We start from the raw sequence: 26,653 nt of genomic DNA on the forward strand, positions 1-26,653 counted from the left end.
TAATATCCAAGTGTCTTGAAAGTGTCCTGTGTGGTTATTTAAAAGAGATTGTTTAAACTAAGCATTAAGACTTTTATTGTTCGAATACACCTCTAAAAAATGAATATTGCCTTTGCAATTTGTGTAAAGCAGCAGGATGCAGCACATTTTTTGTTAACTTTTTGTTCAGCTAAGCACAATTCCAATTTGGAAAAAGAGCAAAGACTCATTGTCCAATAAAAAATAACATATTCAGATAGAAGGAAATGCAGTTCTGATTACTGATTTCCACACGAAAATTTATGTATTTCTAAGAAGCTGGTGTTTTCTGTTTAATATCACATTCCCACCTCCCTTCTTTCTCTGTTGTGTTAGAGAGCTTTCTCCTTTTCTGTCTTGAACGCAATTCTTTGTTGCCGTTTTTCTTTCAAAGATTTTGTGATTGCTTATGCAAACAAGTAAAAATTTGAGTAATGCTTTAAGCTATTGGAAATGCCCAAATCTCTTATCAGACTTCTGTCTTTCTGGTGGTGTTTGACAGGAGCTATGGGAATTGATTTTCTTTCCCAGCTACCTGTAATAACAGCCAATTTCCACATCTATAGTCATGTAATAGCCACAAACCCTATTCACACTGTGCAGGTGATATTACCAAAGTATTGACTCTTCTTACCAGCCACATACTATATTTTCATTCTGGGGCACATGCTGTATTTGGGACTAGGATCATGCTTGCTTTAATGTGAATGAACTTTCAATCTGTCTTTCACATTTTTATGTTGCTGGATATTGATCAGGGCTGAATGTTATCAGCCTGGTCCTTTTTAAAAGTTATTTGTGGACTTCTGGAAGAGACTAAAGTTACTGTTCTTGTAACTGTGTGTTCTGCTTCATTGAAGAAATTTTTGAGGTGACAATAAAGTATTTGTATGGGTTTCAGTTGCCTAAAATGGGACTGGATGCCTCCTCTTAGAGACACAACTGCTGCTTTGCCTCTTGGGGCCACTATCAAAGAGTGCAAATCTCCTGCAGATCTTGTCGTGTGTGCCACTCAAATATGAATGTCTCAGATTTTCTGCAGCATCTCAAATAACACAAAGCATTTATGCTTAAGCAACTGAATTCTACCTTTTTTTAGTGCCTGAAAAAAAAACATTGTTTATATGTATTGCTTTAATTATAAGGCCACTTGGAAGACCTCATTAATTTTAGCCCTCCAGCTTTTTTAGTATTCACAGATTGAGTTGCTCCAAAATTTGCTTCTCTCTTTACAAATATGCACAATAAGTGAAGCAGGTTTGTATTTGTCTTTGTTACTTTCTATAACATTGTGATTTATTTTAGCACTATCAGGCAACTTGAGATATTTGCCATTTAACTCCATTTAAGTGTAGGAAATTATCCATCACGAAGCTCAAGCTGTTTCACTTTTCTGAAGGTCTATATACATGGCATGTGATTTACTGTGGGGGTACTTTATGGTTGGTATAATTCATATTTTGGAACAAAGGAGGAAAATTTTATTTGGGAGGTCTTCATATGTTCATTATTTAGCCTTCATGTTTTAAGGTGCTGTTTAGAATACACCATCTTGGAGCTTGTGGAACAATTTTCCATTTTAAATTTGAATTTCTGTATATTGCATTCTGGACTCTATCCGTGAGCTTTTTTGAAAATATTTTAAAATGAAAGCCATGGAGTTTGGAAACACTTTGACAAGGCAGCCAAAGTTAGGCTTTTCTGGAATAGCTAGAGGGAACACTTTCATTCCATATCTTTAGCCATCAAATATAAAAATACTGCACCCAGAGCACTAATTAAATTAATTCTTTTTTCCACAGACCGTGGTAGTTTTAATAACAAATATAAAGGGCAAGTGAGGAATATTTTGAGAAGAAACAATAGATCTTCTGCTTGAAAGTACAAGAGAAAAGTTCAGAGCTGTTAGGCTACGTTAAGCTCAGCAAATGCATATGTGTGTTTTGGGGCTAAACTATTCTAACTTGTATTAGTTAAAAAACAAAAAAACAAAAACAAACAAACAAAAAAAAACACAGCTGATTGAATTTTAAGAGGTACTTTTTTTTTCCCCTTTGTGTATAGATAAGATTTTTTCTATCTCCTACAGGAACAGTTGTGAAATACCTGTAAGATGATGAAAACAAACTTACCATAGCCTAAATGATTGGACATATGCTTGCTTGATATACTTGCAAAACTAAAAAAAAATAAAAATAAAAAATAAAAAAAGCTAATTATCAGTTTTGATATATTGCAAGGTCTTGACTGTATTTTTATGCAAAGTGTATAGAGCTGTCATTTCAGATCCAGCTTTGATGCTGGTATTCACTGAGCACTAACATGAGCTAACTGTAATGATGTCTCTAGGTCTCTATGCACAATGAAAGCTGAAACGGTGGATAGAGTCCTTATCAACACTATCTTAGATATATCACAAGTATTTATTTTAAAATGGATGGGTAAGATAATCTCTGTTTGCAGAAATCAAACTGTACTATTAGGCAATGAGAAGAACGTAAAATTCATTCAATCAAAAGTGTAAAACCTGGAAAGCTTCTGGTGATAGCAAAGCAGAAAGAAGCCACATCCATACTTCTGTTTGCCTGCATCAATATATTGACAGGTGTTGAGAGATTTGACAGAAGCTCTGGCTTAACAGTGTTAGCTGTCCTAACACTAATTCTGGTTCCCTTTCTCCCCTTGCCAGACGTGACTTGTTTCAGGTGGTTTGTCACATGTCTTTGAAGTACTGACATAAAACTCAGCTCTGCTGCTATAGCTTTGCCTCTATTAGTCTCTCTCTGATTCATATAGAAAACTGTAAAAATGCTCTTACAGTAGTCATTTCGAATGCATTGTGAATATCCAAGAGGTGTATTTTACCATTAAAATCTCATTTTTTTTACATTCCTCCTAGAAGTGCCGGAACTCTCCATTTGCGAAGTATGCAGAAAACAACTTCTTTCTGGTTAAAGCTGTGTATTGTATGAAATGGTTAAAAAGCACTCAAAAACTTTCAACTGCATTTTATGAGATCTGTTCCAGTGAAACCATTGTTAGCTTTGCAGAGGTTTGGTTATTTTTTCTTTAAACAGACGACTTCTTTAACAGTCAAAGAACAACTCATTTGATTAATGATCATTTTTATCTCTTTGAAAGGATCCTTTCCGACCATTGGGGTGAAGTCTCTTTCGAGATTCCTGAGGGCGGGATTTTTAAATAGCATCCTGACCTCACATCCAGTGTCAGGGGGCGGATCTTTACCCCCCAGCATTTCCTCTGGTAGGTATTCCAGCCTTTTCCCCCACATCAATTTTTCCCTTCACCCTTTGCCCCATCTTTTCACACCTTTTAGGGAAACAAAATATGGTACTGGTTAGACAGAGAGACCAGATGTCCCTTCCAATAAAAAGCTGAACTGGAAGGAAATGGGAAAGATAAATTATTTTTCAGGAACCAGCTATTTCCCTGAATCATTGTAGAGGAGAAAGTGTGAGGGAAAGTGATCTGTAGTTAAGTGGTCAACCTAAACAGAAGCCTGATGTCATCTAATCAAGTGCTTCATTCATGGCCGTGTCCACTAGGGAAACAAAACTAAAAATACCTCTGTGAAATCCTAGTTTTTATGTGACTCTGTGACTCTTATGTAAAAATTTGCATTTTCTCATTAAACCATGGAAGCAAAACAAAAAGTGAAAAGGCCAGATATCATTGAGCATTGTTCCATAGTTGCAACTTGTATCTCATGAAAAATGCCTTAACTTTTTAAAACTACTTTTGTTACAATTCAAACTAATTTAATTTAATTTGAATTTGTTTACAATAAGTGAGAAAATCCCATGGCTTATGTTGTCAGCGTGATACTCTACACTGCCTCTTGCAAGGTCCCAGGCAGAAGTACAGCTGTATGGTGGCACGGAGGACCACAGAGGGTTGGCCTAGGGTTGAATGAATGTAGGCTGAGGATGAGAACACCCAGATAAATAGGCTGCTATCAGATATTGGGCTGAAATAGGAAAGAAGGATAGCATAGAGGCTTCCTTTACCAGAAGGGCTATGCGTGTTGTCCATTCTTGTCTGGAGCCATTAAACACCATCTGTCACCAGAGCTAATAAATTAAGAGTAAATACATATATCTTAATTATAGTTAAAATTGAATCAAAGTTCAGTTCTGTTCCTTTCTAAACTATATATTTCTATGCAGAATTAATCTGTACATGTCATACTTAAATTCTTTCAGAGCATCCTACCTGTAATGTTACTTACAGTTTTGGTTAAAAGGAATAAAATTGTCCTATGGTAAAACTAGGGAACAAACTGAAAAATGGCATACACGGTACTTATTTGCTATACAAAAGAAACTGTTCTACCTCTGTATGCCTCATTTTATCCATTATGATAATTATAGACCTCATTAATAGAAGATTATATTTACTGTTTTTGTTTGTTTGTTTGTGTTTTGTTTTGTTGTTTTTTTAAGTGTTACTTCTGAGCAACTTTGATGTCTCTTCCTATGACTCTTCAGGTGTCTTTTGTCAACAGTCTGCAAAATGCTTTTCATATTTTTTTCTCCTTTTGGTATTTCAGAGTGCTTAATACCATTAGGCTATTTTGGCTGTCAGCCTCACAATGAAATCGGTATCTGTCACCAAACAGCTCTATGGAAGATGAAATACCCTAGGCCCACCAATATGCTCTGTTTTCAACATTGCATTTTGTGTGTCAATCACTGATACTATTAGATTAAAAATGGCTTCACTGTGCTCATGAATTGGCTTCTCACATAGCTACCTACCTCAGGACTTATAACAACAAAACCTGTTATTTTCTGAGTGTTTGTACATCTTACCATGTTTTAGACTTAAATCATAACTCTTAAATGTTATTTGTTTAGTAAAAGTGGTGTATACTTAAATGTCCTTTTCTAAGAATTCTGAATCAATTTGATGAAATATTCAAAGTGGGAAAACGGAAACGCAGCTACATGCTGTGCAACATATACACTAGCAATGTAATTGAAATAAATGTTGCTTGGTCATGTTAACAGCAAAAAAGAGCTCAGAAACAATCCCACAGGAGCAGAGAGACTGTCCACCTTTCAGAAAATGAGGAATGTCAGTAGTTGAAAGCTAGTGAGGAACTGTGATAAATCTAATGGATGATAGGTGTTCTTTTGAGAAAGATTGCATGGGGTGAGAGTGGGCAAGTGGCGTGAAACTCCACTGTAAAAGTCAGCAATTGTTGTTAAAAAATGTACCCTAACAACCTTATCTGTAGTGTTGCTGTTTAACTGTGCCTTTCTTACTCTCATGTATTTGGATTTACATTAAGCAGTCTTAATTCTGAATTGCCTCTCTTTGTTACAGAGATGACCACAGGATGCTATATCCATTTCATGCTAACTTTCTAAATCGCTAAAATCAGCATTGCTATACAAGCGAGCCAAAAACCCAAATATTTACTGTATGTTTTGAAAAAGAAATCTCTTGTTGAAAGGAGTACTGATCTGGAACGTGAGAGACTCAGAACTGAATCTCTTGCTCTGTGTGATTCAGTAAAAAAGAGAAGTTCATCCTTGAATCCGTAATCTATGAGTAGAGACAGAAGGGATGTACCCTTTGGGTAAAAACAAACAAACAAACAAACAAAGAACAACAACAAAACAAAAAAAACCTGCACTCAACACCTGACCTTTTTTCTGAATATTGCTTTACCAAGAAACAAAGACACCCAAGGCAACAGTACTCCCAGAAGGTTTTTAAGTGCTGATACCCATGTTGTCATGGCAGTCTGTGGCTGTTAGAACAGAAACAGGTGAGCAAAATCATGCCCACTGGAGTCTTGATGCTTCCCCTGTCCCCAGTCCTTACCTTCTCTCATTAAAAGTAAGAGAATCACTGTGTTGGTTTTTTTTTTTTATTTGTACTAGAAGGAAGCATGCTCGACTGCTACCTTTGATAGCAGAGTGACCTCACTTCCATTATCTGAGACATTAGGCTCATATTGGCCAGTAGCTTTCATAAACCCAACAGAAGTACTTAATGTTTAATAACTTTGCTGAATTATAGCCTAATTACTTCACATATAGCTTATGTGTAAGAATTCAGTGAATTTAACTACATGGAAGGCTTAAAATGCTTGCATTATTCTGCTATTAGGGTCAGGGGGAAAAAAGATAATGAGATGTTCTTTTTATTTACCAAAACCTTTAACTCAAGTTAAGTGGCAGATTTACTTCAAAATAGTCAGGAAAAAAATACTCCTTACCAAGATAAAATGCCTTTACGTCTTTTATTTCTACAGAATTCCCCAGAGCTGTTTTTAAAGTGAAACACAAAACTAAACTGGAAAGCCTCCTAAAGAAGCACCTGGAAAATGGCTTGGCAGGGCAAACTAGCTCTTGCTTTCCTTTTTCCCCTTCTACTTTAGGGGTAGACAAGCAGGTGGTATTCTTTTTGCCATCATATTGACAGCTGATGTCCAGTTTTTTGTAATTTGTTTTTTGACTTTACATTGCGCAGACGTTCTCTTTTGTAAAAGATATTTTCATTGAGCCAACTTAGAGATTAATTTATGTTGTTGGCATGGTACATAACATTTTTCTGCATAAATGGATTCCCTCAGATGTAGGTGTTTTTTAAACCCAGACATAGCTATGCTAAAGCATGGTGTTAATATTTAAATAGATTCATTGAAAGTTTGTCAGTCCATACAGTGTTTCACTAGAAGCAAGACTTTCAGGAGGCCCCCCAAAATATATCCTACATTTCTGCAAAAATAACCCCCTTTTAAAACAATAGTTTCCTTTTGATTCAACTATCATTTTTTCACAATGCAGTTGTTAACAGTACAAATTCACATGACTTAGCTGATGTAAGTCTATAATGTAATGGTTCGTGACCGATGGATCCATGAAAGCAAAACTTTTTTTTTTTCAAGCGATATCCTTGCAAAAATGATATTGAATTCTTAAACCATGTAGCAATTTCTGCTCCTCATCATACATACATTGATGTGAGTGTGGAAGCTTACCCCTTTCTTCCTATTTACACAGGCATACATACACACATTTGTGTGCATGTTGGGGAAAAAAAAATTGCCAGTGCTGCCTCTATTTTTTCAAATTAATTTCCCAAACTAGTAGTATTTGCTCCACTTTGAGGGAACTCATAGCTTCCTGCTCTTGCTGTGTATTTGCAGCTCTTGATTTCAGTCATGTGTAAAGGGTTTGTTACGTTTTGAATGCATACCCATATTACCTGGCAGAAGTTAGGGTCAGAAAATCTTCTGGTATGCTGCTGTCTTTGAAGGGCGTTGGAGAGATTGTTAAACCTGCTGGGTTGGAAAGGAAAGGAGGGAAATCAAATACCTTTACTGTTGTTTCTTTCAAGCTAAACTTCTTTCATGATTTTTTTGTTGACAAGAACAACTAGATGTGGGTGTAAGGCCCTGTTAAGCAAACCTCCCCAACTCCTTCCACAATGTTCAGTACTGCAACTACATTAACAAACTATGTAGATGGTAATCTACACATTTATTATAGGGAGATTCTCAAAAAAACTCAAACATAACTGTAGAATACTAAAGCAGGTGATTATCAGTTTTCTTTTCCCCAAAATTAATATTTTACTACAATTTCGAAGTGCACCTGAGTGAGCCCATTATTCTTGATATTGTATAAACTGACAATTGAAAGCAAATGGTATTGACAGACCCTTACTGAACAAAATTGCTCAACAAGAACCATCAAGGAGCAATTATTCATAGTGAAACTCAACTATAATTTTATGGTACTCCAATAATGAGAAAAGTAACCATTTTTTTTTCCTCAGTTAATGCATTTTTCCCTGTTCTGGATTCCAGTACCTCAACTGCTGTATTTTTTGTTAAATGAAAATTACTAAACCTTTCTTGGTGACTAACAAATTGATTCTTTTATTGCATATGCATTTTCTAGGATATCTGAGCCAAATTACTCTTCCATTTTTTTTCTTTCCAGCTTCAGTGCTATTTCACCGGCATGTCTAGTGTATAAAACCTACAACCAATACATAATGGCATGCATTTTCTGAGGACAGAAGTTCAAACTGGGAATGTATGTGGACAGAACTTTTTCATCCATTTTGGATTTCTAAAGCTAATAAACATGTAGAAAAGGATAATACAGATAACTAACCCAAAATAAGGAAATTAGAAGAAATGTGGGTGTTCTTTGTTTTTTTGTTTTCTTTTTTTTTTTTTTTCGCAGATATATGGCTGCAAAGTATAAATGGAAGGAAAAAAAAAAAAAAACACCAAAATTTGGGCTAGTTATTGTATCTGTTTGGTATAATTTTAGACACTATTTCTCCCTCGCATACCCACCTTTGTTTCTCTCACAAGAAGACAAGAACAAGGAAAGAAATCATGGAAACAATGCAAATGCTTTCTTTTTACAGTTCCACTTTCTTTCCTCCAAACCTTCCAGAATCTCTTTTCCAGGCACACTAAGAGGAGTGATATGGATTAGGGGTTGCAGAAGCAGCAATGCTGAAGACTGCTAAACCTTCTGTTTTCTGCAGCACATTCTCCTGTTGCCATGTTGCTAAATAATAGTAACTTATGCTCATTCATGTATTTTATATTTCTGTCAATTTGTTTTGTGAAGATAGCTTTCCTTGACTAATGAAAAGTGTTATGTGGGACACAGGATAATAGAAAGAGCACTAACAGCAAGATAAGTAGTCTTTATCTATGTGATTTCCTGTAACAGCAAGATGGATGGATGTGAATGCTGCCCCTTTTGCAAACTCTGGCTTCTGAAGTTTCAAGAGGGGGGTTGGAACTGCAAGTTGTATTTTTTGAGGCTAGTTGGAAAACAGATCTCAGTCTGGGATGGCTTGCAGAAAAATCCCCATTGCCTTCAGGTGTATTGGACCTGGCAGATTTTTTTTTTTCCCTTTGCTTTTTCCATAATCATTGGCTTTCTTTCTCTTTTTCTTTTTCCCCCCTCCACTGTTTTAGTGCTATGAAAAGTCCTGTTTTCTATTTCCTGAAATTAATTCTCTTCCTATGTGATGCATACAACTGCATCACTGATAGTAGCAGGAGCGAAGACACTGCAGTGCCACAGCAAGTGGTTCTCCTACTGGAAGCGGTGTGTAGCAAACAGACCTCGTGTGACACCCAGCTATGCCTTCTGAGCCCTGTGCACCTGAACGAGGGACACAGCCTTTTACCGTGGTTGTTTTGCACCCAACTAGAGTGCTGAAAAGCCCAGTGCTAAAGGTGCTGTGTATTTTGCTCTCTTAGACTTCTCCCCTGCTTTACAAGGATGGAATGGAAAGAAATCCTTCAGCAGATTGGGAGGAAAAAATGTCAAACAGGTGACTTCTGAGACGCTATCTGGACACATGAATTCAGAGCTGCAGAAGTAGTGGAGCAATATTTTCTTACATGATCATGAGAGAAAATTCAAAGCCTTTGCTCTTTAAGTGGAAGAATAAATAACCTGTGTTTATGTTAAAAGATCTATTCCCATAATGGGTATTAAAGATTTCATTATAAGTAAAGACTGTAGGAATGAGCATGTACTAACTACATTCTTTGTGGAGGATTAATCTTACATTTAAAAAAAAAAATCATTAAAGTGGGCTTTGCTGTATTATTTAAAATGACAACAGGAGACAACAAGCTGAATATCTTATCATTGATATGACACTTCAAATTCTTCTCCTTATTCATCATTCTACCACTCAATTAGATTACATGCTATCAAAATCTTGTGGATAAAAATTATAAAGACATCTAAAAATATATATAATGTGAATTTTAAATGCAAGTGGTGTTTTACAACATTCTGCAATGGTGGCTTTGTTTTAATATTTTATTTTTTTTTTGTATTTCTGCTTATAAAAAAAATGTGAAGCAGATTGATCAGTGGAAAATACAAAATTGTAACATGCATTCTGAGGAGGCATGACACCAATACAGAATGTTTGTCATCTATGCTGAATTTGGTTTCAATGGCATTACAGTACAGCTGTGAGGGAGAATTCTAATGAAAAACTTTCTCGGGGAAAAACAAACACCTTGTCAAAACCAGTCAGCCACTTGTCACCAGGTAGTATTTGCATCAAAACCATGAATAACCCCTGCGCTTCCTACAGATTCATCTAAGTTCTAAATAATGAAATCCATGTCCTTTTTCCAGATCATCCAAAGCACTGATACTGCTCTTGCATGTTCAGTCTGACTTTCTGAGATGCAGGGAGTCTGACAGGGATCTGCCAGAGCCAGAGCTCTCTGCATTGTGCGAAGAGGGAAGCTGCTTTAGCCTATACACCAGACAGGTGTCTGGTAATGGGGACAAGTGGGATGGAAATAATTACAGTTGCACAGAAATTATAAAAAACAGAGAATGTGGGTATGGTATCAATCTGTCATGTATAAATAGGATTATAATTTCATATAGTTACATTAAGTATGTAGTATTTATACTTTAAAAGTCTTTCTTGCAGTACTTCCCACTCCAGCACTGCTGGGTATCTAGAACTGCTGCAAGAATGACTTGTTATGCTGTCTTAATCCTTGAATTCATTTTCAAGCCTTTTTGTGTTTTGTTCTCCCCCAGCTCAACTATGAAGTTGTATGCTCTCTTCCAGCAATCTGTAGCTTTTAGCTCCTAGATGATCATGAGCTCTATCTTCTATTCTAAAAAAGTTGACGCCATTTCCAGTGCCCTTATTCCTTGACTTCTCTTACATGGATCTTGACTGTAAAATTAACCTGGTTCATATTCAGCCATTGTCTGGTGCCTGTGCTTGTATCTGTATGAAAACTCTCACCTGAGTTTGTCAGGCCTTCAAACTAGAGTTCAGGTGTCCAGTTATCTGGTGTAGAACACCCCTGCTTAAGGGGAGTCTCGTTATTAATCCTACAGGAGGTCCTTTTGGGACATGCTGTCTTTCCCTTACAGAGTTCCTGTGGCTATGTGTGGGCTTTCACAGGGGGCAGGGCAGGTTCCTGTTATGCTGGCAGAGCTGTATCTGTGATGCACTGCAATCTGGGCTGTCCTTCTGAGCCCTGAGAGTTTCTCTGACTCCCATCTGCATCTGACTCCCAGAACTGCATTAGCCTACCCCATGATAAAATACTCAAAGATACTTCTTCCCTCTCAGAGACTTCTCTGCCCCCATCTAACCAATATTAATTGGTGTCCTTGTTTAGAAGATGAACAATTGATGTTTTTCCATACTGTGAGAGCAACACGGATTTTCATAATCTAAATAATGCCCCTTCCTTCTCCTCCTTTTATTCCTCCTCCTTCATCTTCTTCATCTTAATCTTTCCACTCTTTGCAGGTAAATAAATAAATAAAATTAACAGCAACTAATCTCATGCATAGCTTTTGGCTTACCAAGAACTTTGTTCTATGCCAGTCCTGTGCTGGCTGCCATCCTCAGACCCTTTAGAGGTTAGCCATCCCAGATTGTGCTTTGTTACATTAAGGGCATCAGAAGTAGAGCTGTGCTTTCAGGGTTTGCTTCCCAGACCTGGAAATGATTGGACCCAGTGGCCATTTATTATCAGGATCTGTTTTTCTCTGTGGACATTCCAGTCAGTCCCACTGCATGCCCATGGGACTAGAGGCTCAGTCTCTGGACCAAGACATCCAATGTTGGATTCTCCCCTTAGATGTGCTGGAGTCAGCTGCTCATCCCCACATCTCAGCCAGCTTCTCCAGAGCCAGTTACTAGTCCCATTCCCACAGCTGTGAATGGGAGAGCCTGTTCACACAACGTGAATGCACAGTAGAACCACACAAGTGTCTCTGCAAGGTCCTGAGCTAGGGAATGAAGTACAACATAGTGTATTGGTACCCAAATGTGGCCTAGAGACTCCTCTCTCTAGGTGGAGAGGGCCACTTGATTTTCCAAACCTGTTTTTCCACACCTTTGAAATCAAGTTATGTCCTGCCTTACCTATCCTGATACTTGGTGTTCTTATATTTGTAAAATACTTAGAGATCATCGTATGAAATTTTCAAACCTATAGAATTATTTTACAAGAATTGTTTGCTGAGCATAGAACCTTTGTATTACCATCTTGAAGATAAATGTATTCACTAGAATCTGCTGTGTAGCAGTTTTATATTACTATATCTTCAAGCAACCAAAACAGTAGCTGAGACATTTTTGATCTACATGTACTCCAAAGACAAATATTACACTGGCTAGAAGTCCTGTTGTATTGCCTGTCACAATCCAGCTAAGAACACATAAATATCTTCAGTGATATATTAAGCTTGCAGCCAAAATACAATGGCTTTTATCAAGTGCAGATGTACTAAAAGAAGATCATTGGAGAAGTTAGTGTTAGGTTCCAGACTTAGGATTCTTGCTTAAGGCAGTCAAGGGATGTAGCTGGGTTCATTTTTTGGTGTCTTGAAGGTTTACACTATCTCACATCAAGTTCATTTGAAATTAAAGGTAGCATGGGAAGGGATACAGACTGAGCCTGTGGGAAGCTAACATCAGCTTCTGTGATTAAATTTATTGTTCAACAAAATTCCTAAATGCGCAATGCTGTGCAGGTAGTCCAATATACAGCAACCTGTTTGAAGACGAGAAGAAATTTACTTTGGTGTGTTTACCTGATCATGCCATTCCTGTGATACAGAGATGACTTTTTGTATGTATTCTTGAAATGTCTCATTGTACATGTATTATACAGTATTTTCATCAGGGTTGGTTTGATTTGTTAAGGCATGCCATTTCGAGTGATTAAAGGAAGACATCAAGCATTTTAAAATCTCATAAACATTGTCTAGTGAAAAATACTGAAATCTCTTTTTAAATTCAAATATAAATGCATATAGATACATTTCATTGTTATTGCGGCCTGGAAGTTCATACTGTTGGTCTGAGCAAAATGAAGAATAGTTCATGCGGTGTTTTGGTTTTTGTTTTTTTTTTTCTCTGTGTGTTGCGTTGTGTTTTTTTGTTTGTTTGTTTTCTGTTTTTTTGGGGGGGTGGCTGTGCATTTTGGGAGAGAACATAGAAGAATTAAAAATTGACTTTGCAAAGTAAGTAAGAAAATAATTTATGTTAGAGTATTTACATCTAGGGAGCATAAAAGATGTGATGAGAGCCTATGAAACTCTAGAGAAAATTACAGAATAGTTTCTGAAGTATAGGGTGCCAAAGAGTTACAAATAGGAAACTAGAGGCATTTACCCAAAAAGAGAAAATTCTGGGTAACTTTGGCCTGAACAAATATACCATCTGAAAGCTGGCTTTACATCCCTATTTGTTGCAAGATGCTGCAGTCTGCAACACTGTAGAAACTACTGCTTGCTTTAGAAAGCTTGTCTGTAAAGACAGGTTCTGCATATAATAAGATCCTCGAGCATCAGACTGCCATTTGTTTACTTCTCTAGATTATAGAATATTCCTTTCATATGGAGATTTCAGTCCCTGGACAATAAGCGAATAGTAGAAGTATGGCAATCTAGATATTCATGTGCTTGAAACGAAAGAGACTAGGCTACAGAACTAGTCAATGTAAGCAAGGGGAAGTAAGTAAGAAGTTTTTGTTTTTTTCAAATGCTCTGATTGTTAGTAGGTTAAAATTGATGTACTGTATAAATGTATGGTGCAAAACCAGGGTATAGGCAACAGATGCAGATAAATATAAATAAACTGATTTGGCAACAGATGTACACTTGTAGGTGAGACCAAACATTCAATTAAAAAAAAAAAAAAAAAAAAAAAAAAACAGAAGCTGTTAATTCTTCACACTTCAGAAAGGCTATTCAAAAAGACAGAGAATGCAGCTGAAAATTTTCACACGCACACAAAAAATTTACTACTGTGTAAACATTATTAAGCACTGTTTTATTCATTGAGGGTAAATGAGGGTAAATACAGAAAGAACACCAAATTTTATTAGAACAAATGAAGGAATGGAAGGAATGTTGTGAGGGACTCGAGAAGGACTAGAGTAAGGCACATGAATGAGCATCACCAGCACACATGGAATACAATGTCAACATGTTGAGAAGGAACAGAGAAACCCCTTGTTTTTTTTTTTAAATACAAGGTTAGCTGTACTAGCCTAGGAGAAATACCTGTCTGTGGTTGATTGTGTATTGTGGACAGTTTAATTAACACTTCCACTATTAATCAAACCGAAGAGAACGATATAAAGGAAATTGTACTGGAATGTCCATGATGCCACTCAGTGCTTTCTCACCTTGAATATTGTGTTTGTTTCTCATGACCTTGTCCAAATAAAACACTGTGATAATTTGAGAGATGGGTCCTGAAAGGGGCCTCTTTTGGACTTTTAAAAATACTGGCACAGCTAACATTTAGAGAAAGTGAAAAGGGAGGACTTGTGTTTTCACCAATTGATGCAGCACCACTTTTGCACAAACCCCAAAAGAGACAACCTTTCTTGGGAAAAGAGAAGTTTCACATTCTAAGACTTTCTACCTCCTTCCCTATCCTCCAGACATACTTATATGTTACATTAGTTTGGCTTCCTTGCAATATTAACAATTCTAAAAAACATCTTGCAGCACAGCCTGATTAACATGCTCTTTGTACCTCTTCTGTCAAGCAGTTCCAAAGTGGTGGCTTAGTCCTGGATATCAACAGGGAAATGGTATTTAGTAAAGTGCCCACTTTAAAAGTTTATCTTCATATTTGGATATTTTCATAAGAAATTAATATAACTTGTTATTGTATTCTAAAGAATGCTGAATTTATGTGTGATGCCATCCTGGAACCTAACTGGAAAGCTGTGCTAGTTGAGCAAAACTTTTATTTGGATAACATTGTGTGTATGTTTAAGTGCAATCATGAATTCAGTTTTGCTGGGTTAAGGCAACATGCACTCATACATGCATATACACACACACACACACACAATCTGGGAGGGATTTATGTGGTATCTCTTTCTGTCTTTCTGTTTGCCAATAAATCATTGAGATATTTTTCTTTGAAAAGGAAAATCATGGCACTGAGTATGTTAATTCATGGAGATGGTTTATGATTTTTTTTTTCTTGCCTTAGATATATTCCAAACTGTTATTGTAAGACATAGATATATATTCAAAGTAGATTTAAGACAGTTGGAGCAGTTCCTGATGGGAGGTACAGCAGGTATTGTTATTTGGAAATAATTGGCTCTTATTTGATCCTTTTTAAGGGGAGAATACACCACAGCAAATGATGTACATTCAGCTAATTTGCTACCATTAAAAAAAAAAAAAACAACTCTTAGAGAATAACACAAGGAGTTGTGTTTGTAATATAAATGAGGATTTTGAAAATGCGTAACATATTTAGGTAATGTCACTAATCTGTGCCTAACAGTTGGAAATATGAAAACCCCATAATACATCTGTAATCCTAATGTGTTTCTTTGCTGTTTTGCAGGCAGACCAGTAATGATTGTAGTTGAATACATGGAGAATGGATCCCTTGACTCCTTTCTGCGGGTAAGGTGCCATTTTCTGATGACATTTGAATAAGAAGCCATTCTAGGTTAAGATTTTAAATCATTTATCATAAATTAATTTCTACATAATGTTATTCATGGAATTTTAGTGAAGAATAGAAGCATTTTCCCCAGGGTACATTTCTAAGGTACAGTGATACATTAGAGCATAGCTGGAAAAAAAGAAGATTTAAACTTAAGAATATAATTGATTTCTTCTACAAGAGTAGCTACCATATTTAGTAAAATGTATTTCGATTAGTGTTATTGTGAAGGAAAAGATAAATTGAAGCATAAATACCTAGGTTTATGGAAACTGTTCATTTTGCACAATCACCTTCAAAAATACTTTGTTATGATATTTTTGGCTGGTGAAGTGTGGAATAGACTCGGTAACTGATTTATAATTATTTATGGTTACTTGCATTTAATAAATTGAATTAGAAAACAGTTCATGGGTAAAGTGTCCCGGCACTAATTAACCCCCAAAGGTCACTCTAAACATTAAATAAGGGCTATAGAAAGTGTGAAAAATATGTTGGCACGATTGTATGTAGCTTTTCTTAGAAAAGGAGAAGCAAAGGATGACCCCCAAAGCTAAACTTATCCTAAAACACCCTCTTTGTTGACACTACCATTGGAAGTGTCTGGAGGCCTAATGACATAAGAAACTGTGTGACTGTCAAGTATTTCAAATTTGCCTTAGAAAGTAAATGTCAGTCCTTACTAGCCTGCTGACTTGCCACTGCCATTTTGCAGAATGGTAAAGCTGGGACTGTAGGAAAGGTCTGGGGCAGGATGAGGACTGTGGTTTTGTGGATGTGCTTGAAAAGGGTAGCCCAGGCACAAAGGACAGGTGTTCCTTGAGGAGCTGTGAAAATATTTGTAGGAAAATCTAGATCATGATGACAAAGGATGTTATGGCAGCAGGAAGAAGGAACTGCTAAGAGAAAATAGTGAGTAACCAGGAGGGAAAGAACAGACAATGCTTTAGAAAGAAGACACACAAGTGAGTGAGAGGGAAAGTCATACAGACAGCACTTTGACAGCAGATTCAGAAAAGAGGTAATCTAAAGAAGAGCATCTGCAACAGAGGGTACTACCTTGAAAGCACACCAAAGCCATTATTTTAGATATTCCTACACATTTTTTATCCCTTCCATTTGCTTTTGATTATTCTGTTGTATTTTTTTTCCGTAGCATCCCTTGCTGTCCACTGACTGTCCAAAATATTTTTTTTTGTCTTCCTTGTCAAGATATATGACTAACATCTGTTCTGTAGTCAGAAACATACCAACACCACAGGTTCTGGTGAGAATTTGATAGTTGATCAAAATCAAGTTATCTTCTGGAGAGAGTTTGATATCATGAAGGTCTTCTAGAAACTGGTTGGGTTTAAAAGATCATCCCTCTTGCCTTTCTGGCTCATCTCTCTGTCCGTCTGCATGAGACAGATAGACTGCCACTAATTCAAGGACTTGGGTTTTCCACGGTCTGCAGTTTTATAGCAGTGACCCAGGAAGACTATCCTGGGCCCAAAACTTTGCTCTTTGTGCATGCATGTGTATGTGTATGTGTGCAAAATTTCATACAAGAGAATTAAACCAAATACTGAAATAACTCATGACAGAGAACTACCTTTCTCTGAGATGCTCTAGTATGATATCTATATTTTAATTATTATTCTTGTGCTTTTATTTGTCAGAACAATTACTACTTATTAGGATACTTTAATAGAAACTGACATCAGCAAAATTATGATGTTATTGTGAAGCAATACTTCTCACATTGCAAAAGATATTGCAGGCAAAACTGCTGGGGAAAAATGTGAGTTAATCATTTCTGCAGCTGGTTTCCATGTGTATTATTTTACAGTTTCAATTCACACTTCAGATGTGGTTTATTCTTCTCAAATGGTTTTTAAAAGGATTTTAGATAATATTCAGCATCCCAAAGCACAGTAGATATATCATCAGCATTTCTGTTAATAATTAGCAGAGCAAATGGCTGCAAAGTAACCTATTTAAGAAGAAACCCAGCTGCTTCATTAATAATAGTTGTTTCCTGCAGATATAAGTCTACAGTTTTAAAAGCTTTTGTGAAGATACAAAGAAGCAGAGAGGGTTTATCTTTAACAATCCTAATGAAAGGTATTTGGTGAATATAACAATTTTTATGTGCTGAGATTTGGAAGAGCTTATGATATAGTCTATCTTCCTTATTATTTAAAAGAATGACTTGTTATAGAGCAAAATCTTTTTATAGAGAGATCGTGAGGGGAAAAAAAAAATCTATTTCTTGCCATAAGAAAGACTTCCCCCATGGTGCAACCTGCAGGCATTACCCAGCACATCCCTCCAACCTGTCCTTCCTCAGAGGCCTGCAAAAATAGGTCAGTTGTACAGTCTCAAAGAGAGACTCTGTGATGAGCTGTGTGAGGAGAGTCCAAAGAAAGACTCCTCAGGGAAGACATTTTGCAAACAAGTTGTGCCAGGAATCCTAAACTCCCAAGTAGAAGTCTCCTTGAACCCTAAACCTAAACTCTCAGTAGTCTCCAATTCCTTGATTTACAGATAGGGAAATAAAGCACCAAGGTGTTAAGTGATCTTCAGAGTATTGTGCACAAAGTGCATGGCAGAGATCAGAAATGAAAACAATTCCCTTGAATCCTAGGCGAGTGGCTTACACCCCTCCTCCATCTTATTTAGTGCTGTATTTTAGTTTCAGTTATGTGGCCAAGTCCATACACCAGTGCCTTGCCATTATTTGTATGAAATACCAGCTGTATTAAAAATCAAACTCAGCCAAATTGTTTTCCCCACCTGATAAAATAGCCCATACACTGAACTGCAAACTTTGAGCTTTTTGGTAAAAAGTTGGCAAGTATTGAAGATGCTGAAGCATGAAGATGCTGTAGATATTTTTATAATGGAAGGGCATCAGCTAATTAGAACTGATTCTGTAAGATGATGGCACTTAACTACAGCAGATTGCACACCATGAGACATCCTAAATTGCTGGAGACACATGACACCAAATTTCCCTCAAAAATCTGACATTATTTTTGCAGTTATATAAAACTCATTATCATAAGATGAAGCTCAGTATCTTTTTTTTTTTTTTTTCTCATACAAGATTGATGTATATATTAATCATCCTACAAAAGTAAACCTGAAATTTGCTGTCAAAGAAGTGGTCATTTGACCAGAAATACGATACACGTGAACTCACTTCTGGTGACACTTTGAGATTTCTCTGAAAAGGGACGTGAGCTTCCACTTTAGTATTTTCTTATGTGCTAGAAGCTCTTCTTTCAGTATTGCTCCCACAGCTGCCAGATAAGAGTACACTGTGTGGAGGAAGAAAGGAGCTGACACTTAAGCAATTTCCTGTCCTATTACCAACTTCACATGCAGAGTTTGGGTAGGACTCACTGTCTTTCTGTTTCAGTCACCTGCCTGTGTAATGGAGATCTTAGCAATCACTTATCCTGCAAGCATATGAGTAAAAGAATAAACATATGAAAAGTTGAAAGGACAGCTATCTGAACTGATGGAAGGATGTACTCAGTAATTAGATAGGATTGTTGCAGTCAGATATGTTTGCTCATGCTTGTTGATACAGTGTATTAAAGATATGACAAGAAAGACAACTGAGAGATGCATAATGAAATAAATAAGTAAATGCCTAAAAACTGCAAAACCTATTTAATAAGCTGTCTGCCACTTCAGTAGGTTCAAGGTGCCTGTTCTCTGAGCATGGCCATGGCTGAGTATACCACATTGGTACGTGAATCACTGCTGGGTGATCTTGCAGCCTTCATACGTGACATAAATGCAATCCCCATTTTGCTGAGAGAAAACAGAGATGAGTGCCATGTTGTACCCAAGCCCATGCAGGAGTTTGGAGAGTGATACAGTAATAGCCAAGTCTGAATCCCAGTTTCAGTCCTTAGCTATTGTGCTCTGACAGAGCAATATTTCACCCGTCAGATGATCACAATATTTCTTATAAAGGTACTTCATCCTGAGATTGGTCTTTTCACACTGATACACCCTCCCCTGCTTAGCCTACTCCCTAAATAGATGTCTCACAGACTTATGTAGTTATTAAATCTCCTATTCTTTTTTCACAGCTCCATCTAACAGGTCGTTCTTGGCTAAAGCAATTGCATTTAGCATCACATGAACAGGAACATGATCATAATGAGGCACGGTGGCTTGCGTGCTTTGGGGAGTTACTGCTTCATAGGTTCAGTTCCCACGTGGAGAACATGTGCAGGCTTTGGCCTGTGCTCATTGTCATTGTGGTTTGTTCATTCTGGGGATTTAAACCACAGAAAGGGAAAACAGCTAGAAGCTGGCTTTTTAAAAACTGTAAAATAACCAAAAAGCTGTCACCAGAGTACTATAACTTCTTTCAGTGTGCTACCTGTGAGTGTTGTCTGCAGCTGCAGACCACCAGGTTGCTGTCAGCGTCTTACTGCCGCTCACTGTCCAAGGTGTGCTAACCAATAGCCATGGCAATGAGGCAAGAAACAGCCCACAGCAAAGAAGACTGTGTGCTCTCCAGGGATTCATGTGGGAAAGAGAATGTGAGGATTAAGCAGCTCGTGATTGTTGGCAGCATTTTCCCTTAACTGTTCCCCGAAGAGATGGATGTTTACGTTTCAAAGAAAGATGCTCCAGTCTTGTCCAGTTTTGTGAATCTCTGAGTTGTAGGAGGAAGGGATTAATTTACTACCCTGGGTAACCACAGGGTCTTTCTGCCTTCTTCACTATTAACATTTGCAATAGTAATGCTCTTCTTCCTACCTAAAAACTGATATATTTCTTTTCACATCAGAAAACTAAAATACTCTTTAAAAAAATAGATTTATTTACAGGAGTGCATAGCATGTAAAAATCCTTAATATATTTTCTTCCAAAGAAAATATTTTTCTAAAGATTCTATAAAATATGCTTAACTACCTTAAAACATTAACAGCAGCAGACAGTACAGCAAATGAAACCCAGGAATTCATCACCAAATTTTAATCCCTTGAGGCATGTCTAGCAGCAGCTAAGATAAGTGTAAAAATACATGAAAAAATATGTTACTGGAAGGAGAAAATATTATGATATATTGCTCTTTGATGCAGTAATCGTTACGAAGTTATTCTCAGGGCAGCTTTGCTATCAGGCTCTCACTTTTTTCAACTAGAGTTTAGATGCTGCAGCAGACACCTACATTTAGTGATGCTGGGGAAAAGGGAGAAAGAAGAAAAATGAAGACTGGTAGAAAGTTCTATAAAATGATGCTGTAAAGTATATGTTGTAAATCCATCTAACATGGCCTCACTAGACAGTCAGCTTTGGGGAAAAGAGGCCAGATGGCCTTTCTGAAGTTTAATGGTTCCCCTTATTATTTGTCTGCATCCAGAGAGGCAACAACATTAGAGCTCATAACTAATACTCCTTCTTTTGCTTTCACACACAGCATTCGTGTGCACTTTTATTTACTGGAGGCACATTCCTTTCCTGGTAGAAAAAAGGCAGCATTTTCATTTCCTTTGTTTTCAGAAATGACTCTGTATAGAAGAAAACTTGCATTGGAGACTACTGATACAGATACTTCTTTTCTGAACCAAAGAAAAAAAAAAGAAAAAAGGAAAAAAAAGGGAAATTCGAAACTGAGTTTGAGTGAATGTGATACCTTAATAGTGAAATGGGAAGCAACAAGTATGTATGTGACCAGAGGTTAGGCTGAGATGCTAGTGTCTGTGATGCTACAGAGCCAACATTTCTTCTCGAGCAATGTTTCACCTTGTTAAAAGATGCAGAAAACAGAATTCCTGATACTACTGTGAGAAGTTCATTTGCAAATGCTGTGTGTTTTTTTTTTTAAAGCCCTGTAGATATTCTTCCTAGTGAGCAACGAGAAATTTATTACAAACAACTGTCTTGTATTTGAAGCCAAAAAGAATTTGTGGCATGTGGAAACTTTCAGTGTGCTCTATCTTTGAGAATTTGTGGAAAATACATGAGAAACTAGGAGATTATAACAGAGCCACTGTCAGCTATGTATTATAAAGAAGGGAAAAGAGAAGCCAAGAAATTACAGACCAGTCAGCTTAATGTCAAACTGCTGTTACATTTTTGGAACAAATTATCAAAAAAAGTATTTATAAGCACCTTAAAGATAACAGTGATAAGTATGAGCCAATGTGGATTTGTCAAAAACAAATTATGTCAGTCTGGTTTCCTTTTGTAACAGGGTACAAGCTTGTGGGTATGGGAGAAGCAGTTGATATAATAAATCTTGACTTTAGTAAGGCTTTAATACTCTATCACATGAGATCCTTACGAGCAGCTAGAGAAATATGGTTTTGACAAAACTTCTGTACATGGACACAGTACTGGCTAGATACTGTATGGAGAGAACGGACTTTAGATGAGAAGTCACATGAAGCAGAGTTTTTTTGCAGTCTGTTTCTCCATATTTTTGTTAAGTGTCTGGATCCTAAGAAAGAGACTAAACTTAAGAAGTTTTCAGACAATGCAAAGCTGAGTAGGAACACAGGCAGACAGGAAGAGAAAGCTACCACAACACATATAAGAATTAATTTAGGAACGAGTTGGTTTTAGAAACTAATTAGAAATAAGTAAGGACAAGGGCAAGATACTCCCCTGAGGCTGGAATAATAATAAAACATAGAAAACAGAGAATAGCTACTCAGAAAGAAGTTCACCAGAAGAAATGAATCTAGATTTTGAAGTAGGTCAGGGATGTCATGTTGCTGTGAGAACAGCAAGCACCACAATGCAATCCAGAAACAGGAGTATCCCCTACAAGTTATATGAGGTCACCATTCCTCATTGCTTGACACTGGTGAGGCCTTACATCTTTGTACTGAGTACTACATCTTTGGACCGTAACACTTCAAGAACTATATGAATTCACTGGGCAGAGTGCACAACAAAACTGAAAAGAAGATATATTGAAGAAAAGAAGACATGTTGAGAAAAAGAGGTCTTTGGACTGAATTTGGTTTTAGCACAAAGAAAAACGCAGGAGAGAAATGGGTGTCAAAAACAGTTACAAAAAGGAAATGAAATCCGTTCTCTGTGCCAGTAAAAGTGTCATACTCAAGGGAGGCATCTTATTTAAGATGGTCCTAGCATGAAGAGGATGGGATAAGAAATATTGTCTTAATGGTTTTAAGTGCAGGTTAAAAAAGCATGTCAGGCATGACAAAAGGCAAGAATGTCATCTGGATCCCCCTCAAAGTCCCTTCCAACTCTGTGACAGCTATATTTCAGTTCTCCCAGTGGGCAGGGACAACCAGTTATGCCAGGACAGCCCTTTCTTGTTGCTACAGCTGGGAAAGGAAGGCAGGGTCACAGGTTACAAGGCTACTGCCCCCCCCCCCCATAATGTCCAGATTTCAGTGTAGCTATTGTGTCCTACAATAAGCTTCAGAACAGCTCCATCTTGTAACATTTTTAGTAATAAAAAGACTTCCTACGAGTGGGAGGAAGACACGCATCTATAGTCCCTTCTGATGGCAGTGTAATAACACATTTTTAATGCTTGAAGAGACAGTTAGATTCTTGTGGTGTAGGATCACTCAGTAGCATTTAAAATGAACTAAAGTAATTTCAGTTTTATATGTATTACATTTAATGAAATTACATGTTATTAATTGTATGAAATCCTGGTAGCCATTAATTAAAGAAGAAATTGACTGTTGATCTAATTCAGTACCAGTGGTAGAAACATGAGTGCAATCCACATGATAGTATAAAGCATGAATTACAATTCCAAGTAATACAAGGTTTCAACTTGAACACCGGAAGATTTATCCTGATAATGATCTGCCATTTACTTTGCTGTGGTGGTTTTACTCAGGTGGGCAGCTGAGCTCCACCACAACCGCTCTCTCACTCCCCCTCTCCTCAAAGAAGAAGGGGGAGAAAATACAACACAGAGAACTTGAGGTTTGAGATGAGAAAGGTTTAGTTAAAGGGAAAGGGAATGGGGAGGGAAAAAAAAAGAAACAAAAGAAACAATCAGTCCGCACGGAAGCAGAGAGAGGGAAAAAAAAATTATTCTCTACTTCCCATCAACGAGCGGTGTTTGGCCACGTCCTGGGAAGCAGGGTCTCAAAACGATTAGTGGTTGTTCAGGAGGAACAGCCCCCTCCCCCACGAGAGCCCCCCCTTTTATCGCTGAGTGTGACATCAGGTGTTATGGAATATCCCTTTGGCTGGTTTAGGTCAGCTGCCCCAGCAATGTCCCCTCCCCATCACCTGCCCACCCCCAGCCTGCCGGCTCTTGGGGGCTTGGAAGGAGTCACAGAATCACAGAATCACAGAATTTCTAGGTTGGAAGAGACCTCAAGATCATCGAGTCCAACCTCTGACCTAACACTAACAGTCCCCACTAAACCATATCCCTAAGCTCTACATCTAAACGTCTTTTAAAGACCTCCAGGGATGGTGACACCACCACTTCCCTGGGCAGCCCGTTCCAGTGCCTAACAACCCTTTCAGTAAAGAAGTTCTTCCTAACATCTAACCTAAAACTCCTCTGGCGCAACTTAAGCCCATTCCCCCTCATCCTGTCACCAGTCACGTGGGAGAACAGGCCAACCACCTCCTCACTACAGCCTCCTTTAAGGTATCTGTAGAGAGCGATAAGGTCGCCCCTGAGCCTCCTCTTCTCCAGGCTGAACAAGCCCAGCTCCTTCAGCCGCTCCTCGTAGGACTTGTTCTCCAGGCCCCTCAGCAGCTTCGTCGCCCTTCTCTGGACTCGCTCAAGCTCCTCGATGTCCTTCTTGTAGCGAGGGGCCCAAAACTGAACACAGTACTCGAGGTGCGGCCTCACCAGAGCCGAGTACAGGGGGACGATCACCTCCCTAGCCCTGCTGGTCACACTGTTTCTGATACAAGCCAGGATGCTGTTGGCCTTCTTGGCCACCTGAGCACACTGCTGGCTCATATTCAGCTGACTGTCCACCATCACTCCCAGGTCCTTCTCTGCCTGGCAGCTCTCCAACCACTCATCTCCCAGCCTGTAGCTCTGCTTGGGGTTGTTGCGCCCCAGGTGCAGGACCCGGCACTTGGCCTTGTTGAACTTCATGCATTTGACCTCAGCACATTGGTGCAGCCTATCCAGATCCTCCTGCAGAGCCTTCCTACCCTCGAGCAGATCGACACACGCACCTAACTTGGTGTCATCTGCAAACTTACTGAGGGTGCACTCAATGCCCTCATCCAGATCATTGATGAAGATGTTAAAGAGGACCGGCCCCAGCACCGAGCCCTGGGGGACGCCACTAGTGACTGGCCTCCAACTGGACTTGACTCCGTTTACCACAACTCTTTGGGCCCGGCTATCCAGCCAGTTTCTAACCCAACGAAGCGTGCGCCAGTCCAAGCCAAGAGCAGCCAGTTTCTTGAGGAGAATGCTGTGGGAGATGGTGTCAAAAGCCTTGCTGAAGTCAAGGTAGACCACATCCACAGCCTTTCCCTCGTCCACCCAGCGCGTCACTTTGTCATAGAAGGAGATCAGGTTCGTCAAGCAGGATCTGCCTTCCATAAACCCATGCTGACTGGGCCTGATCGCCTGCTTGCCCTTCAAGTGCCGCATGATGACTCCCAAGAGGATCTGCTCCATGAGCTTCCCTGGTACTGAGATCAAACTGACAGGCCTATAGTAGTCCTGATGCTGTGCCAGCACTACGCAGCAATAGACACAACACTGGAGTGATATCAGTGCTGTTCCAGCTACGAGTGCAGAGCACAGCACTGTTTGGGCTGCTGCAGGGAAAAGGTGACTCCAGCTCAGACAGACCCAACACATTTGCATTGTCAAATAGTAACAATAAATTCATGGTAAAAAATAGATCTTTCGTGCAGTGACCCATAGGAACTCTCAGTGGTAAAGATGATCCAAGTTAGGCCCAGACACACCATTTTCAATGATATTCTCCTTCAAAAATAAGATCTAAGTCATCTGCAGAGGAATATTTACACCTGTAGCAAATCCTGTACACTTCTCAGAATATAAGGCCATAGAATTGCTAAGATCTCACTCTCAACTATAGGGCAAATAAAGAAGTGTATTTGGGAGTAGATGTAAGTCCATAAACGATACAGGAAATTTGACTTGCCGCTTTGCCAGAAAGTTATTCAGTACTAAAACGGAAAAAAACTTCAGGAAAAAAAAAAAAAAATCCATGGCTTCGTAGAAAAGCACTAAATTAGTACAGGCTGGATCGACAAACTTAAAAATAAAAAACAGTGAGAGAAACATAAGATCTCTTCCTTCTTCCCCTGAAATAACTGACCCTCTTAGCTGCCTTATTATACAGTAATATTATTAAAGAGTTCATAGCATGATGAGAATATTTCACAAATGTAAGGTTTTGGAAGCAAACTGTAACTGAATGCCAACTTGCCGAGGCAATCGGCTCCAGGGCAGACGCCTTCTGCAGTGGAGCTGGGGATCGGACAGGCAGGGCTAATTTTTCCGGCACCAAACACTCAAGGGAGCCGCCAGGACCCAGCACCCCCCGCGAGGGAGGTGAACGAGGTGAGAAGGAGGCATAGGCGGAGCCAGCAGCGCCCACTCCCCGGCCATTCAAAAGCTGCCCCTAGGGAGCACAGTGACCAGGATGGGCAAACATGGCATGGCGCGTCGGAAGGGAGAGGCATGGCAGTTGGCGCAGGCAGGGCAGAGCGTTCCCCCTGCCCATACGAACACCTCCTCTGATGGCGGTCTACCGCTAGCTCAGCTGCTATGATGTACACCAGGTACAGTGCACTCTCTAGGAGGTCTGTACACACCCAGACCAACTGCCCACTCAAAACTGCGGCAGTTCAGGTCTCTGGGTGCAGGGAGTGCCTGAGCCTGTTGCTACCACCTGCGGGGGGCTGAGAGACTGTGTGCAGGAGGTGTGAGCAGGTGGACGACCTGGTCCGCCTGGTGGCAGAACTCAAGGAGGACGTGGAGAGGTTGAGGGATATCAGGGAGTGTGAGCGGGAGATAGACTGGTGGAGCTACTCCCTGCGTGGCCTGAAGGACAGGTACTGGGGTGAGACACCCCAAATGGGGGTGGACCCCCTGCCCTGTTGCTGTTGGGCAGAGGCAGGGGACCTAGGAGTTGAGGAGGAATGGAAA

At 38.8% G+C, this 26,653-nt stretch overlaps 1 protein-coding gene across 13 annotated transcripts in view; it reads left to right on the plus strand.

Moving 5' to 3' along the window:
* The window catches only part of EPHA6 (EPH receptor A6), a 520,880-nt gene that overhangs the window by 422,180 nt on the left and 72,047 nt on the right, over positions 1–26,653 (plus strand). For 11 of the 13 annotated variants that reach the window (XM_072025112.1, XM_038183870.2, XM_072025075.1 and 8 more), the window contains 2 exons: positions 3,160–3,282; positions 15,427–15,488. In XM_072025112.1, the coding sequence (XP_071881213.1) occupies positions 3,160–3,282; positions 15,427–15,488 (185 nt within the window). The remainder of the gene's footprint in view (positions 1–3,159; positions 3,283–15,426; positions 15,489–26,653) is intronic. The other 2 variants (XM_072025089.1, XM_072025125.1) reach the window with 1 other exon arrangement.

The sequence above is a fragment of the Anas platyrhynchos genome, chromosome 1, assembly GCF_047663525.1.
Source record: "Anas platyrhynchos isolate ZD024472 breed Pekin duck chromosome 1, IASCAAS_PekinDuck_T2T, whole genome shotgun sequence".
Taxonomy (NCBI): domain Eukaryota; kingdom Metazoa; phylum Chordata; class Aves; order Anseriformes; family Anatidae; genus Anas; species Anas platyrhynchos.